The sequence below is a fragment of the Myodes glareolus genome, chromosome 7, assembly GCF_982192425.1.
Source record: "Myodes glareolus chromosome 7, mMyoGla1.1, whole genome shotgun sequence".
NCBI lineage: Eukaryota > Metazoa > Chordata > Mammalia > Rodentia > Cricetidae > Myodes > Myodes glareolus.
Genome location: NC_142032.1, coordinates 51461453 through 51476566, shown reverse-complemented (window position 1 = coordinate 51476566; position 15114 = coordinate 51461453). Strand labels below are relative to the sequence as shown.

Here is a 15114-nt window from a genome sequence, read left to right as displayed (position 1 = left end):
TTTCTTCACTTCCTGCTTGCTTGGATTTGCCCACAAATATATGTCCATTTGGTGATGGAGTTTTAACTAGTGACTTCTGCTTTGATATAATGTATAGAAATAGAGATGTAGGATGGGTTTCCATGGCTTGCCCATTCTCATGGTTTTCAGTGTTAGTTCCTTTATGGGGCATAAGCCACAGACTTGCTCTAAGTTCAGTGAAGGAGCCACAAGGATTTTGTAGGAAGAACTAATTCAGGATTCTGATCCCTTGTTTGTCTCTGAGGTTGTAGATTTCATTAATAAGTCAATCTATGTCTTCCCAGAGACATGGTAGTAGTATTCATTCTCAAGGTAGGGTAAAAAGGAAAGGAACAAGCTGCTTTGACCTATATCACAGAATTAGGGTAAGGTAGGGAACCACCAGTTCCCTGGCCTTACTATATATGTGCCTTGGATTTTTGTAATAGACCATCCAATTCCAAAACAGCTGAAAATGGTCATATATTTGATATGTTTGGATTTTCTAGGTGCAGGTTTTTATTTTGTTTTTGAGATTACAATACAGTTACATCTTTTCCCCCTTCCCTTTATTCCCTCCAAGCTCTCCCATATAACCCTCTTTGCTCTCTTTCAAATTCATGGCCTCTCTTTTCATTTATTGTTGCTGCACACACATATTGTACATGTATAATGTATACATTCCTAAATATAACCTGCAGTATGTATAGTATTACTCGTATTATGTTTTCAAGGTTGGCCATTTGGTATTGAATAGTCACGAATTGGTGTGCTCCTCTCTGGAGAAGATACTCTCTCCCATTTTCAGCATTCTTTTGTTGCCTCTAGTTCTTCGTCTCGGGTTGAGACTTTGTGGGCTTCCCCCATCCGCTTTGACATGACTGTTGGTGTCCTGTTCTGCTCCTGCAAACAGGAGTTGTTTAACAGTCATGTTGGTGAGCCTTTAGGAGCCTATCTGCTGACATTAATAGGAGAGCCAGTCTTACAGCAAACTCTGGATCCTCTGGCTCTTACATCTTCCACTCCCTCTTCCACACTATTCCCTGAGCCTTAGGCGTGGGAGTTGTGTAAGATGTAGCTATTGGGACTGAGCTCAACAACTCAGCTTTGCATTTGATTGCTTAAGGTTTTCTGTAATGGTTTCCATCTGTTACGAAGAAAAGCTTCCTTGATGAGGTCTGAAAACTGAACTTACCTGTGGACATAAGGGCAAATATTTAGAATGCAGTTAGGGATTAGGCTAGTTTAATAAAGTTGCAATGGAGAAGCTCCCCCCTCTAAGATCTACAAATTTACTAGCCTTGTGGCTAGGTTTCCAGTACCAGGCATAATTTCCCACTTGTTTCGTTGGTTTTAAGTCCAATTAGAGAGCTGTTTGCTACCACCAAGGTATTCATGCCACCACTGCAGGCACCCTTAGGGGTATTTACTATGTGGGCCATTCTTGTGACTCACAGGTGTCATAGCGAGGTAGGACTGTTGGTTGCTCCCCTCCTTTGGAAACTTGCATCGCACCTTCTGGTATTATGAAAGTAGTCCTCAGGGAGGAGACATTTGGGTGGGTTCCAGCTCTGGGGCCTCTGGCCCTGTGTCTGAAGTGCATGGTGTCTTCAGCAATAGGGACTTACCTTACACCTCTGGGGGGTAGCTAGGGGCAATACAATAATAGCCTATGACGCCTGGTGTTGGGATTTTTGTTAGGCAGTCTTTGGCTCATGGAGGAAGAATTGCCAGTCCAGATGAAAAATTTCTTTTAAAACACATTATGTTTATCTACACACAGACTTATGAGTGTTATAGCTTTTGGTTTTGAGTAGATAATTATAAGTATGGTTCATTGCGACAGTTTCAGACATTCTTACTGTTATTTTTCCTCCATCTCACCTTCTTTTGTATTTCTCTCGCTTTCCTTCCCTAACTACTGTCCCCGAGCTTGCCCCATTTCTCCATTTAGACCACTGTACCCTGCAGTTCCTCTCTCAATTGCTCCTCCCCCTGCTTACCCTTGTCCCTCTCTTGGTTTCTGCATTTACTCCAGGAGATGAGCCCCACATCTGAAGATTTGGAGATAGGAGCTTCCAATGAACATGTAACGTTTGTCTTTCTAGGTCTGCATCACTTCACTTGCTATGATCTTTACTACTTCTATCCATTTAGTGAAAAGTTCACAAATTTCTTTTTTCTTTACAGATGAGCAGGATTTTGTGGTGTATATGTGTCACGTTTTCACTGTTGGTCAGTTAGTTAGCTGGCTGAGCAAGAATCCATGGAGAAGAATGTCCAGTCGTTCGAGCATATGCCAAAGAATGGTACAGCTGTATCACATGGTAGATTTTTTTTTTTAGTTTTTGAGAATTTTCCGGACTGATTTCCATAGTGACTGCACTGGTTTGCAACCCACCAACAGTGAATGAGGGTATGAGGGTCCCCTCCAAACCCCACCCCTGCCTCCAGCAATTTTTGTTGGTTGTTTTATTCTTCTTTGCCATCTGACTTGGATAAGATGAAATCTCAAAGTTGTTTTGATTTGCATTTTCCTAACTGCTATGGACAATGAACTTTTTTTTAATTAAAAAAAACCCTTCTTTTTATTTTTTCTTTTGAGAAATCTTTGTTCAGGTCCCAGCCTTAGTTTTTGAATGGGTCATTTGATTTTATGAATCTTTGTTACTGAGTTCTTTAATATTGTGGATATCAATCCTTTGTCAGATGTGCAGCTGGAAAAGATTCTCTCCCATTCAGTGGGCTTCCTGTTCACCTGCTTGACTCTACACAGAAAATTTTTAGTTTTATCAAAGCCCACTTGGTCAGTTGTTGGCCTTACATTTTGGGAAAATGGGAAGGGAGTCCTTTGCCATACCTGTATCATGTAGAATACTTCCTATATTTTCTTCTGGAAGTTTCAGTATTTCAGGCTTCATGTTTAGGTCTTTGACATGTTTGTAGTTAATTTTTGTGCAACATGATAGATATGTATCTACTTTTATTTTTCTACATATGGACATTGAGCTTTCCCAGCACCATTTTCTGAAGATGCTCTCTTTTCCAGCATATTTGGTATCATTATCAAATAATAAGTGCCTGAAGTTATGTGTACTCATATGTGGGTCTTCAGTTTTGTTTCATTCGTCTACAGGGTTGTGTTTGTGTGAGCACCGTGCTGTTATCTTTTTTTTAATTTTTTTTTTTAACAATGACACTGTCGCATGTCTTCAGATCTGGACTGGCGCTCCTTTCACCTCCATCACAGGTCCTTTTGCTCATGATTGTTTTGGCTATCCTGCTTCTTTTGTGGTTACATACGCATTTTAGGATAGTGTTGCCTATTTCTGTGAAGAATGAGTTGGAGATTTTGATTGGGATTGCACTGAATCTGTACATAACTTTTGGTAAAATGGTCCTTTTCACAATGTTAACTGCCGATCTGTGAGCATAGAATGACTTTCCATTTTCTAGTGTCTTTCTCTATCTCCTTCTTCAAAGGTTTAATGTTTTCATTGTAGAGGTCCTCCACTTTCTTGGTTAGGTTTTTCCTTAGCTATTTGATTTCCTTTGAGGCTGTTGTAATGGGAGTGTGTCCATACTATCTTCCTCTGTGTGTTTGTTGGTGGTACATAGAAAAGCTATTGATTTGTGCAAGTTGATTCTGTATCCTACTAAATTTATCATTTCTAGATTTTTTGGTCAAAATTTTGGGATCTCTAATGTATAATATCATGTTGTCTGCAAATAGAGATAGCTTTACTTATTTCCCTATTGGTATCCCTTTAATATTCTTCTCTTGCTTTATTGCTTCAGCTAGTACTTCAGGTACAACATTGAAAATGAGTAGGGATAGTGGACACACATGTCTTATTCTTGACCTCACTGGAGTTGCTTCCAGGTTTTCTCCAATTAGGATGTGTTGACCGGGGGTTTCTCAATTTTTTATTATGTTTAGTGTGTTATCTCTAGGTCTACATTCTCTAAGAATAAAGGCATGTTAGATTTTTGTCAAAGGCTTTTTCTATGTCTATTGAAATGATTGTGTGATTTTGTCTTTAATGTCACTTATGTGGATGCTTTATTGACTTGCATATGTTGAAACATCCCTGCATTTTAGGGAAAGTGCCAACTTGGTCGTGGTGGCTGATCTTTTTGATACATGTATCTGTATTTTGTTTTAAAATATTTTAGTGAGCATTTTTATTGGGGATTTTGGCATGTAGTTTTCTTCTTTTTTCCTTGTGTCTACCTGGTTTGTATATTAAAGTGATATTGACTTAGTAGAAGGCATTTTGGAGTACTCCTTCTGTTTTTTCTTTTTTTTTTAATAGTTTAAGAAGAACTGGTTGTATATCTTTTTTGAATGTCTGGTAGAATTCTGCTATAAATCCATCTGGGCCTGGACTTTTTTCTTTTTAAGACTTTAATACTTTTTTACTTCTATTCCAGTCTTCTTTCTTCTTACGGGTCTCTTTAATTTCTTTACTTCTTGGTTTAATTTGGTGGTTTGGCTGAGTCTGGAAATTCTTCCATTTCTTGTAGGTTTTCCAGCTAGGATGACAGATGTTAAAGCATCCCTTTATACTGCTCCCAATTTCTTCCATGTCTGTTGTAATGTCTCTGTTTATTCTGATTCTGTTAATTTGGGCCATTTCTTTCTTTTGTTTAGTTGGGCTAAGGGTCTGTCAGTCTTATTTATCTTTTCAAGGAAGTAGGTCTTAGATTAATTGATTATGTGTATTGTTTTTTTAAAATTTCTATTTCATTGATTTATTCCCTAATTTTTTTTTTTATCATTTCTTGCCATCAACTGGGTTTGGATTTGGTTTGTTCTTGTTTTTCCAAATTCGGAGGATCATCATCAAGTCATTTATTTGTGCTTTTTCTTTTTTTTTAAGGTAGGCACTTAAGAGGTATAACTTTTCCTGGTAGGACTGCTTTCAGTGTATTCCAGAGGTTTTGCTGTGTTTTTACTTTTATTCAGTTCCAGGAAAATTTTTATTTCTTTCTTGATTTCTTATTTGACCCATTATTCATTCAGTAATGAGTTGTTTAGTCTCCATGAATTTGTGTAATTACTAGAGATTTGTTTGCTGTCAATTTTAAATTTTATTACATTGTGGTAAGATAGGATATAAGGAGTGATTTCAGTATTTTTGAATTTGTAAAGATTTGTTTTATGTCCCAGGATGTGATGATTTTAGAAAATCTTGTGTGTGCTGCTGAATACAATTTGTATTCTTTAGTGTTTGGGTGGAATATTTTATAGATATGTATGATATCAATTAATTATGATGCTATGCTATTTATTTTCTTGTACAGATGATTTATCTACTAGAGAAAGTTGATTATTGCAATTGCTTTTTATCGCTGGGTTCATGTTTATTTCTCTCTTTAAATCTTTAAATCCAGTCATACATTTTTCCTTTTTAAAAATTGACTTTATTGAGCTCTACATTTTTCTCTGCTCCCCAACCTGCTTCTTCTTTCCCTCCTTCAACCCTCCTCCAAGGTCTCAATGTTCCTAATTTCCTTAGGAGATCTTGTCTTTTTCTACTTCCTAAGTAGATTAGCTCTATGTAAGCCTCTCTTAGTGTCCTCATTGTTGTCTAAATTGTCTGGGATTGTAGTTTGTAGACTGGTTTTCTTTGCCATCATACATTTTTAATGAAATTGGGTGCACCAGAGTTTGGTACTTATACGATTAGGGTAATAATGTCTTCTTGGTTATTTGCTTCCTTGATTAGCTTGAATATTCTTTTATCTCTTCTTAGTTTTAATTTAAAATTTCTTTTGTCAGATATTATGATAGTGCTGCCTGCTTGCTTCCTGGTACCATTTGATTGGAGTACTTTTATCCATCCTTTTATTTTAAGGTGTTGTCTATCTTTAAAGATAAGATGTGTTTCTAGGAGGCAATAGATAGATGACTTTATTTCTTGAGTCTTTATCTTTTGCTTGAAGAATTGAGGCCATTGATATTTAAAGTTTTATTGGAATGTTTGTTTTAATTACCATCATCATGTTATTGATTCTTGGTGGTGTTGTGTTCTCAGTCTATGGACAGAGAAGATTGAAATAGAAGAAAGCATATAGATATGTGGGTGATTTGGGCCTAGAGGTTGAGAATAGCTTGGGTGTAATGGAGTCAGGTGGTCTTTGGAGAATGAGCTAGTGTTCGATGTGCTTCCTGGTCTAAGCCTTGAGTGTAGGTATGGATCTATATGGATGGAATGTTTGGCTGTGGTGTGGGAATTACCTGTGGTTTGGGGGTAAAGTAGGGTAAGTCCTGACAGAGTAGTAGAGGTTGGTTGTGGCAAGTCAGGGTTGGCTTGACTCATCCTGGGTACTAGATGTGGGGCTCAAGATAGATCTGGTGGGTTGGTGAAGATACATGGATGCGGAATGTCAGGTAGAGTCACTGCATTAGATTCTGGAGAAGGACATGGGAGATCTGGCTTAGAGAGAGGTTGGAGAGGGGGTGTAAGTTTTCATGCTGTTGGCTTGGACCCAAACTTTGTACAAGGTCTCATAAGTATGGATGGGTATTATGAATAAGGATAGTGTTCTGAATTTGAAGAGAGCTGAGAGGGACAGCATTGCTTCACTATATGATTCCCCTGGGGCTGAGTGTAGAGGACCGTGTTGACACACAAGACCCCGAATCTATACAGCCTCTTTTGGCTTTGTATTTGACATTATTACCTGACCTTCTGTTTTATCATCTACAACCATTCTCAAATGAGGATTACCAGCAAAGGCAGTAAGCACATTTCCTCAACAACTGTAACCCCAAAATATGTTTCCTAAAAACCTGTGTAGGCTGGGATAATGCTAAAATGTTTGGAAATGGAGTGTGAATTCATGTTCTGTGTGTCCAATTAGGTCTGGTCTAATTTACTTCAAAACACATTTATCTCTATTTTGAAGCTCAAGGAACTGATTATAAATGCCATCATTGCTTCTCCATGTTTTCATTAGTAAAAATAACACTATTTATTAACCAAAATAATACTTAGTGCTTACCCCCATTGCTTTTATCTCTTCTCTTATGACATAAACTCTTGGTATTTTATTCTGTGACATTTTAAGTTAGATATGACACAAAGTTGTAGAAGATGAATGTGTTCTTTTCCTGTAAAGAGATACAGAAAAAAAAGTACTACTAATTATTTTTGAAGAAGTCATTTATAATGGAAGTCCCTGATTGACTACCATAGAATTGCTTGGAAATAGTTTTATTTTAAAAAGTGTGTATCGGTCGCCCTTTTGTCTCCTGTGTCCTTGGAATATCAACTATCCCTATTTCAGCGCTGAGGAGTTCTATCCAGAGAGTGCTGAGGAGTTGCATCCAGAGAGGAAGAGATGGGCAGGCGCCAATGCAAGAATTCCTCCAACAACCTGAAAGGCAACATGACATCACCAGAATCCAGGGATCATGAAACTAGAAGAATTGAACACCCTACTCCAGAAGAAACAGAAGAAATAGACTCTAAGCATAACTATATGAAAATAATAGAGGAACTTAAACAGGTGAAAATCTGTCATAAAGAAATGGAAGAGAAGTATAACAAAAATATTGAAGAAATGAGTAAATCCGTAAATGAAACCCTGGGAAACCAAGAAAAAACAATCAAACAGGTAATGGAAACAGTTCAAGAATTGAAAACTGAAATGGAGGCAATGAAGAAAACACAAACCGAGGGCCGGCTGGCTATGGAAAATCTAGGTAAACAAACAGAGACTTCAGAAACAAGCATAACCAATAGAATACAAGAGATAGAAGAACGAATCTCAGATTCTGAAGATACCATAGAGAAAATAAATGCTCTGACCAAAGAAAACAGCAAATAAAACAAACTCTCATCACAAAACTTTCAGGAAATGTGGGACACAATAAAAAACCAAATCTAAGAATAATAGGGGTAGAAGAAGAAGGATTACAATTCAAAGACCCAGAAAATATATTCAACAAAATTATAGAAGAAAACTTTCCCAACCTAAAGAACGATATCCCTATGAAGGTTCAAGAAGCATACAGAACATTGAATAGACTGGATCAAAAAAAAATCCCTTTGCCGTATAATAATCAAAACACAAAACATTCAGATTAAAGAAAGAATATTAAGAGCTGCAAAGGAAAAAGGTCAAGAAACTTATAAAGGCAAACCTATCAGACTTACACTGGACTTCTCTATGGAAACCATGAAAGCCAGAAGGTCCTGGATAGAGGTACTGCAGAAACTAAGAGACCATGGATGCAAACCCAGACTACTATACCCAGCCAAACTATAGTTGACTATCAATGGAGAAAATAAAATATTCCAGGATAAAAACAAATTTAAACAATACGTAGCCACAAATCCAGCCTTACAGAAAGTATTAGAAGGAAAATCACAACCCAAGGAATCCAACATTGCCAATACTGCCTACAATAACTCAGACATCTAGCAACCCTTCACAAGCACAACTCAAAGAAGGGAAACACACACACTCTACTACCCCCCCCCAAAAAAAAAAAAAGGAAAATATGCAGAGTCAACAACCACTGGTCATTAATATCACTGAATGTCAATGGCCTCAATTCACCTATAAAAAGGCACAGACTTAGAGATTGGATACGAAAACAGGATCCAACATTCTGCTGTTTACAAGAAACACACCTCAACCACAAAGACAGACACCTACTCAGAGTAAAAGGTTGGGAAAAGGTTTTCCAAGCAAACGGACCTAAGAAACAAGAGGGTTTGGCCATTCTAATATCTAACAAAATTGACTTCAAACTAAAATCAATCAGAAGAGATGGAGATGGACATTTCATAGTCATAACAGGAACAATTCTTCAGGAAGAAGTCTCAATCCTAAATATCTATGCCCCTAATATAAAGGGGCATATGCCACTTATGTAAAAGAAATACTTCTAGAACTCAAGGCAGTCATCAAACCACACACACTAATGGTAAGAGACTTCAACACACCTCTCTCACCAATGGACAAGTCAATCAGACAGAAACCTAACAGAGAAATAAGAGAACTAATGGAGGTAATGAATCAAATGGACTTAACAGACATCTATAGAACATTCCACCAAAATAGGAAAGAATATACCTTATTCTCTGCAGCGCGAAAATTGACCACATACTTGGTAACAAAGCAAACTTCCACAGATACAAAAAAATATTAGTAACCATCTGTGTCTTGTCAGATCACCATGGATTAAAGTTAGAATTCAACAACAATGCTACTCCCAGGAAGCCAACAAACTCATGGAAGCTGAACAGTCAACTACTGAATCACCCCTGGGTCAAGGACGAAATAAAGAAAGAAATTAAAGTCTTCCTTGAATTTAATGAAAATAAAGACACAACATACTCAAACCTATGGGACACTATGATAGCAGTGCTACGAGGAAAGTTCATAGCACTAAGTGCCCAATTAAAGAAAACGGAGAAAGCACACATTGGAGACTTAACAGCACACTTGAAAACTCTAGAAAAAAAGAAGCTGATTCACCCAGGAGGAGTAGAAGACTGGAAATAATCAGAGTGAAGGCTGAAATCAACAAAATAGAAACACAGAAAACAATCCAAAGAATCAATGAAACAAAAAGCTGGTTCTTGGAGAAAATCTACAAGATCGACAAACCCCTATCCAAACTAATCAAATGGCAGAGAGAGAACATGCAAATTAATAAGATCAGAAATGAAAAAGGGGACATAACCACAGACACAGAGGAAATTCAGAGAATCATTAGATCTTACTATAAAAGCCTGTATGCCACAAAATTGGAAAATGTAAAAGAAACGGACATTTTTTAAGATAAGTACCATATACCAAAGTTGAACCAAGACCAGGTGAACAATCTAAATATACCTGTCAGTCGTGAAGAATTAGTAGCTGTTATCAAAAATATCCCTACCAAAAAAATGTCCACCGTGATCAAGTCGTCTTCATTCCAGAGATGCAGGTATGGTTCAACATATGAAAAATCTATCAGTGTAATTCAGCATTAAAATAAACTTAAAGTAAGAAAAAACTCTATGATCATCTGGAAAAGCCTTTGACAAAATCCAATACCCCTTCATGATAAAGGTCTTGGGGAGACCACGGATACAAGGAACATGCTTAAGCATAATAAAAGCAATATACAATAAGCCAACAGCCACCACCAAATTAAATGGAAAGAAATTCAAAGTGATTCCACTAAAATCAGGAACAAGCCAACTCTGTCAACTCTTTCCATATCTTTGAGGACTATCCAATATATATTTTGAAGCTCAAAGAACTGATTATAAATGACATCATTGCTTCTCCATGTTTTCATTAGTAAAGGTAAAAGTATTTATTAACCAAAATAGTACTTAGTGCTTATCCCCATTGCTTTTTATCTCTTCTCTTATGACATAAACTGTTGGTCTTTTATTCTGTGACATTTTGAGTTAGATATGTCACAAAGTTGTAGAAGATGAATGTGCTCCTTTCCTGTAAAGAGATACAGAAACAATGTAGTACTAATTATTTTTGAAGAAGGCATTTAAAACGGAAGACCCTGATTGACTACCTTATAATTGCTTGGAAATAGCTTTGTTTTAAAAAGTGTGTATCAAGTGACTTTGATTCCTGTTATTTAAATACTGGCAAACCGAATCCCAGAACATATCAAAAAAATGTCCACCGTGATCAAGTCGCCTTCATTCCAGAGATGCAGGTATGGTTCAACATATGAAAACCTATCAGTGTAATTCAGCATAAAAATAAACTTAAAGTAAGAAAAAAACCTGTATGATCATCTTATTAAATGCTGAAAAAGCCTTTGACAAAATCCAATACCCCTCCTTGATAAAGGTCTTGGGCAGACCATGGATACAAGAAACATGCATAAGCGTAATAAGAGCAATATACAATAAGCCAACAGCCACCACCAAATTAAATGAAAAGAAATTCAAAGTGTTTCCACTAAAATCAGGAACAAGCAAACTCTGTCAACTCTCCATATCTTTGAGGACTATTTCAATATAGTCCTCAAAATTCTATCTAGAGCAATAAGATGACAAATGGAGATCAAGTGGATATAAATTGGAAAGGAAGAAGTTAAACTTTTGCTAACTGAGGATGTTATAATTGAAAACATATATGACCCCAAAAATTCTACCTGGAAACCCCTATAATTGATAAACACCTTCAGTAATGTGGCAGAATACAAGATTAATTTAAGAAATAAGTAGCCCTTCTATATGCAAAGCATAAATGGACTGTGAAAGTAATCAGAAACATCACCCTATATAATAGCTACAAATAATATAAAATATCTTTGTGTAACTCCACCAAATAATTGAAAGACAAGTATAACAAGACTTTTAAGTTTTTGAAAAAAATTGAAGAAGATATCAGAAAATATAAAGATTTCCCAAGCTCACGGATAGGTAAGATTAACATTGTAAAAATGACAGTCTTACCAAAAGCTACAGATTGAATTCAATTCTACAGATTCAATTTAATCCCCAACAAAATTCCAGCACAATTCTCCACAGACCTTGAAAGAACAATATTCAACTTCATACAGAAAAACAAAGAAAAACAAAAAAACCATGATAGCTAAAGCAATTCTGTGCAATAAAGGAACTTCCAGAGGAAGTCAGGAACATCCCTGACTTCACGGTCTATTATAGAGTTATAGTAATAAAAAGAGCATTGTGCTGGCAAAAATAAAAGCAAAAAACCATGACAAGTGAGCCAATGGAATTGAATCAATGATCCTGACATAAATTCACACACCTATGTATATTTTTGATAAAGAAGTCAAAATTATACAAGGAATAAAGAAAGCATCTTTAACAAATGGCACTTGCCTAACTGGGTGTTAGCATGTAGAAGAATTCAAATAGATTCATATAAATCACCCTGCACAAAACTCAAGTCCATGTGGATCAAATATAATTCCATCCTCACTGAACCTGATAGAAAAGAAAGTGGGAAGTAGCCTTCGATGCACAAGCACAGGAGACTACTTCCTAAATATAACACCAGTACCACAGACACTGAGATCTACAATTAATAAATGGTACCTCCTGAAGCTGAGAAATTTCTGTGAGGCAAAGACACAGTCAATGAGACAAAATGGCAAAATACAGAATGGGAAAAGATATTTACCAACCCCACATGTGACAAAGGATTGATCTCCAAATCTATGAAGAAACTCAAGAAACTAGACATCAAATTACCAAATAATCCAATTTAAAAAATGGGGTAGAGATATAAATAGAAAATTCTCAACAGTAAAATCTCGAATGACAAGAAGATACTTCAAGAAATGCTCAGCATTCTTAGCCACTGGGGTAATGAAAATCAAAACATCTCTGAGATAGATACAATTTTACACCAATCAGAATGACTAAGAAAAATACACCAGTGATAGCTTATGCTGGAGAGGATGTGGAGTAAGGGGAACACTCCTCCATTGCTTATGGGAATGCAAACTTGTACAGCTGCTGTGATAACCAATCTACCTCAAGACCAAGCTATGCCAATCTTGTGCATATACCCAAAGGATGCTCTATAATACCACAAGGACACTGCTCAGCTATGTTCATAGCAGCATTATTCATCATAGTCAGAACCTGGAAACAACCTAGATGCCCCTCAAGTTACCAAATAAAGAAGGCAAGGGACAGAGCCCAACTAGACATCTCTCATAACCAAATGAAGTACCCAGTACTGGAGTATGCTACTTCTAATTGAATTGTTGACCAAACAGATCCTATAGGAACCGTCAAACAACCAAGGCTATAGGTTTCTCTCAACAAACTGACAGTAAGGCCCAGTTGCTGAAGACAACATCTATACAACTCATTGAACATGGAGAAGTCAAGCTGGTGCCTATCTAGAGTCTTCAGCCCTATGTGTTAGTGTCTTTGGCACAGTAATATAGTCTGTACACTACCAAAGAATAAAGAATAAAGATAAACACTTAACCAGATACAAATTCTTCAGTCCTCATTGGTGATCTGCCTTTAAGATATGTTGGTGCAGTAGTGGCACAAAATTTGTGGAGTAACCAACCAACATCTGATTTGATTCAAGGCCCACTGTATGATGATGAGCTAGAACCCATACAAAAGTCTGCTTGGTGGCCAAGAACCTCAGATCCCATAGGACCAGGGACCTATGGGAAAATCAAATACTAAAATACTACTATTCTACAACAAAACAAAAATGAAGTGAAAAACAATCCATACAAAACAAAACAAAGCAAAACAAACGAAACAAAAAAGTAGCAAGAAAGTGACTCCTAATGACATTTTGCTATACTCATAGGTCTGTACCTCACTCAGTCATTGTCAGAGAAGCTTCCTCCTGTAGCTGATGGAAACAAATACAGAGACTCACAGCCAGAGAATAAGCAGAGCATAGAGAAGCTGGAATACTCATTCCTAAATTGAATGTTTCCATCGAATCCCTCCCTTTAGGGCTCAGGGAGTCCTGCCAGAAGAGACTGAAATTGTTTAAGAGCCAAAGGGAAAGGAGAAACCCAGGCCTTTTAGATAGCATGGCTGGCACAAATAAGAACTCACAGAGTCTGTGGCAGCATGCACAGGGCTTCTGTGGGTATGCAGTGTGTGTGTGTGGGTGTCCTAGAACTGAAAGTAGATGTGGATCCATGCCCCCATTCCTAATCCAGAAGTGATATCCATTTAAAAATAAATATTTGTTTTCTCTAAGGTAGTCTCAGTGAGGAATCAAACCACTTTGTTTTGTTTTTTGAGACAGGTTTTTCTCTGTGTAACAGCTCTGGATGTTCTGGAACTTGCTCTGTACACTAGCCTGGTCTCGAACTCACAGAGATCTTCCCCACCTCTGCTTTCCAAGTGCTGGGATTAAAGACACGTATCACCACTGCCCATTGACAAATTGCTCTTAAGGGCAGGCCTCCAGTAGATGGCCAACAGAAAGTGAATTTGATGTCATCTTTGGAGGTTCTTTGTCTCATAATGTAGAGTTAGGGAATTTTTTTTATTAACCTTATAGGTCTTTAGCATGTATATTATGTCTTCTGGATTTGAGTTTTTATGGGAACCCTGAATGTGCAAATATGTATATCTCTGTGTGTATATGCCTTTTTGTGCTTTTTCTTTGTCTCTTTTCTTTTGTTTGGTTTGTCCTATTCCAATCTATTTGGTTTTGTTTCATTTTATTTCATTATTCAGATGCTTCTTTGTTTTCTAAGAAAAGACAAAAAGGGTGTAACTTCAGATGGGATGAGTACGGGAAGGGAAAATGGTAATCAGAATATATTGTATAAAAAATCTATTTTCAATAAATGAAAGAATTAAAAAAGAATGGAGAACTAAGTTCAACTTCCTTATTCTTTTTCTTCACCAGCAGATGAGGTGTTTTTGTCATGTTGACTGAGTAGAGGAGCAGGATTGGAGAAAAATCATATGGAGAGAGTGGCTGCCAAGGAGAAGGATGGTACTGATCCACCTATGTAAATTGTATTGACAAGCAAAGAGTTGTAGGTGAAAGATGAGATGAGAGACTACAATTTTGGAAAGAATATTCTTCATACTAGAGGATGGGGGAACAAACGTAGCCAAAGAGGTCTTATTTTTGATATTTTGATAGAGTTTGAGTGTTACCACTGAAGTAGAATTTTCTCTTGTCAACAAAATCACAAACCATAAGAAACAATGTAAACTCAAATTTCTAAAAATCACTATCCTTTCTAGCTGAGTTCTTCAAACTTGCCCAAGGAAGTAGCCTTTTGGCTTGTTAATAAAACCCCATGTATAATCTTAGTTACCTAAATTAGTTCATTATCATTTTTACATAAGGAATCAGGAGGATTGGTGGTGTGGAAAAACAATAATGCTTAGAGGGTATCCTCTTCTGTACAGTTTGAAATTATCATTACATCATTTCACCTTCTTTTTTTCTCACTCCAAACCCTTCCGTATAATACTCCTTGACATCTGTGGTAGTTTGAATGTAATTGACCCCTATAAGCTCATAGGGAATGGCGCTATTGGGAGGCAAGGCTTTGCTGGAGTAAGTATATCCTTGTTGAAGGAAGTGTGTCATTGTGGAGATGGGCTTTGGGGTCTCATATATGTTCAAGTCATGCCAAATATT

The 15114-nt window shown here is 36.9% G+C and overlaps 1 protein-coding gene across 3 annotated transcripts in view; it reads right to left on the bottom strand.

Annotated features, from left to right (window-relative positions):
* Window positions 1-15114, bottom strand: part of LOC125415969 (uncharacterized) — a 49771-nt gene that overhangs the window by 33091 nt on the left and 1566 nt on the right. For all 3 annotated transcript variants that reach the window (XM_085693634.2, XM_085693633.2, XM_085693635.1), the window contains exon 2: window positions 7012-7120. In XM_085693634.2, the coding sequence (XP_085549760.1) occupies window positions 7012-7071 (60 nt within the window). In that variant the 5' untranslated portion in view covers window positions 7072-7120. The remainder of the gene's footprint in view (window positions 1-7011; window positions 7121-15114) is intronic.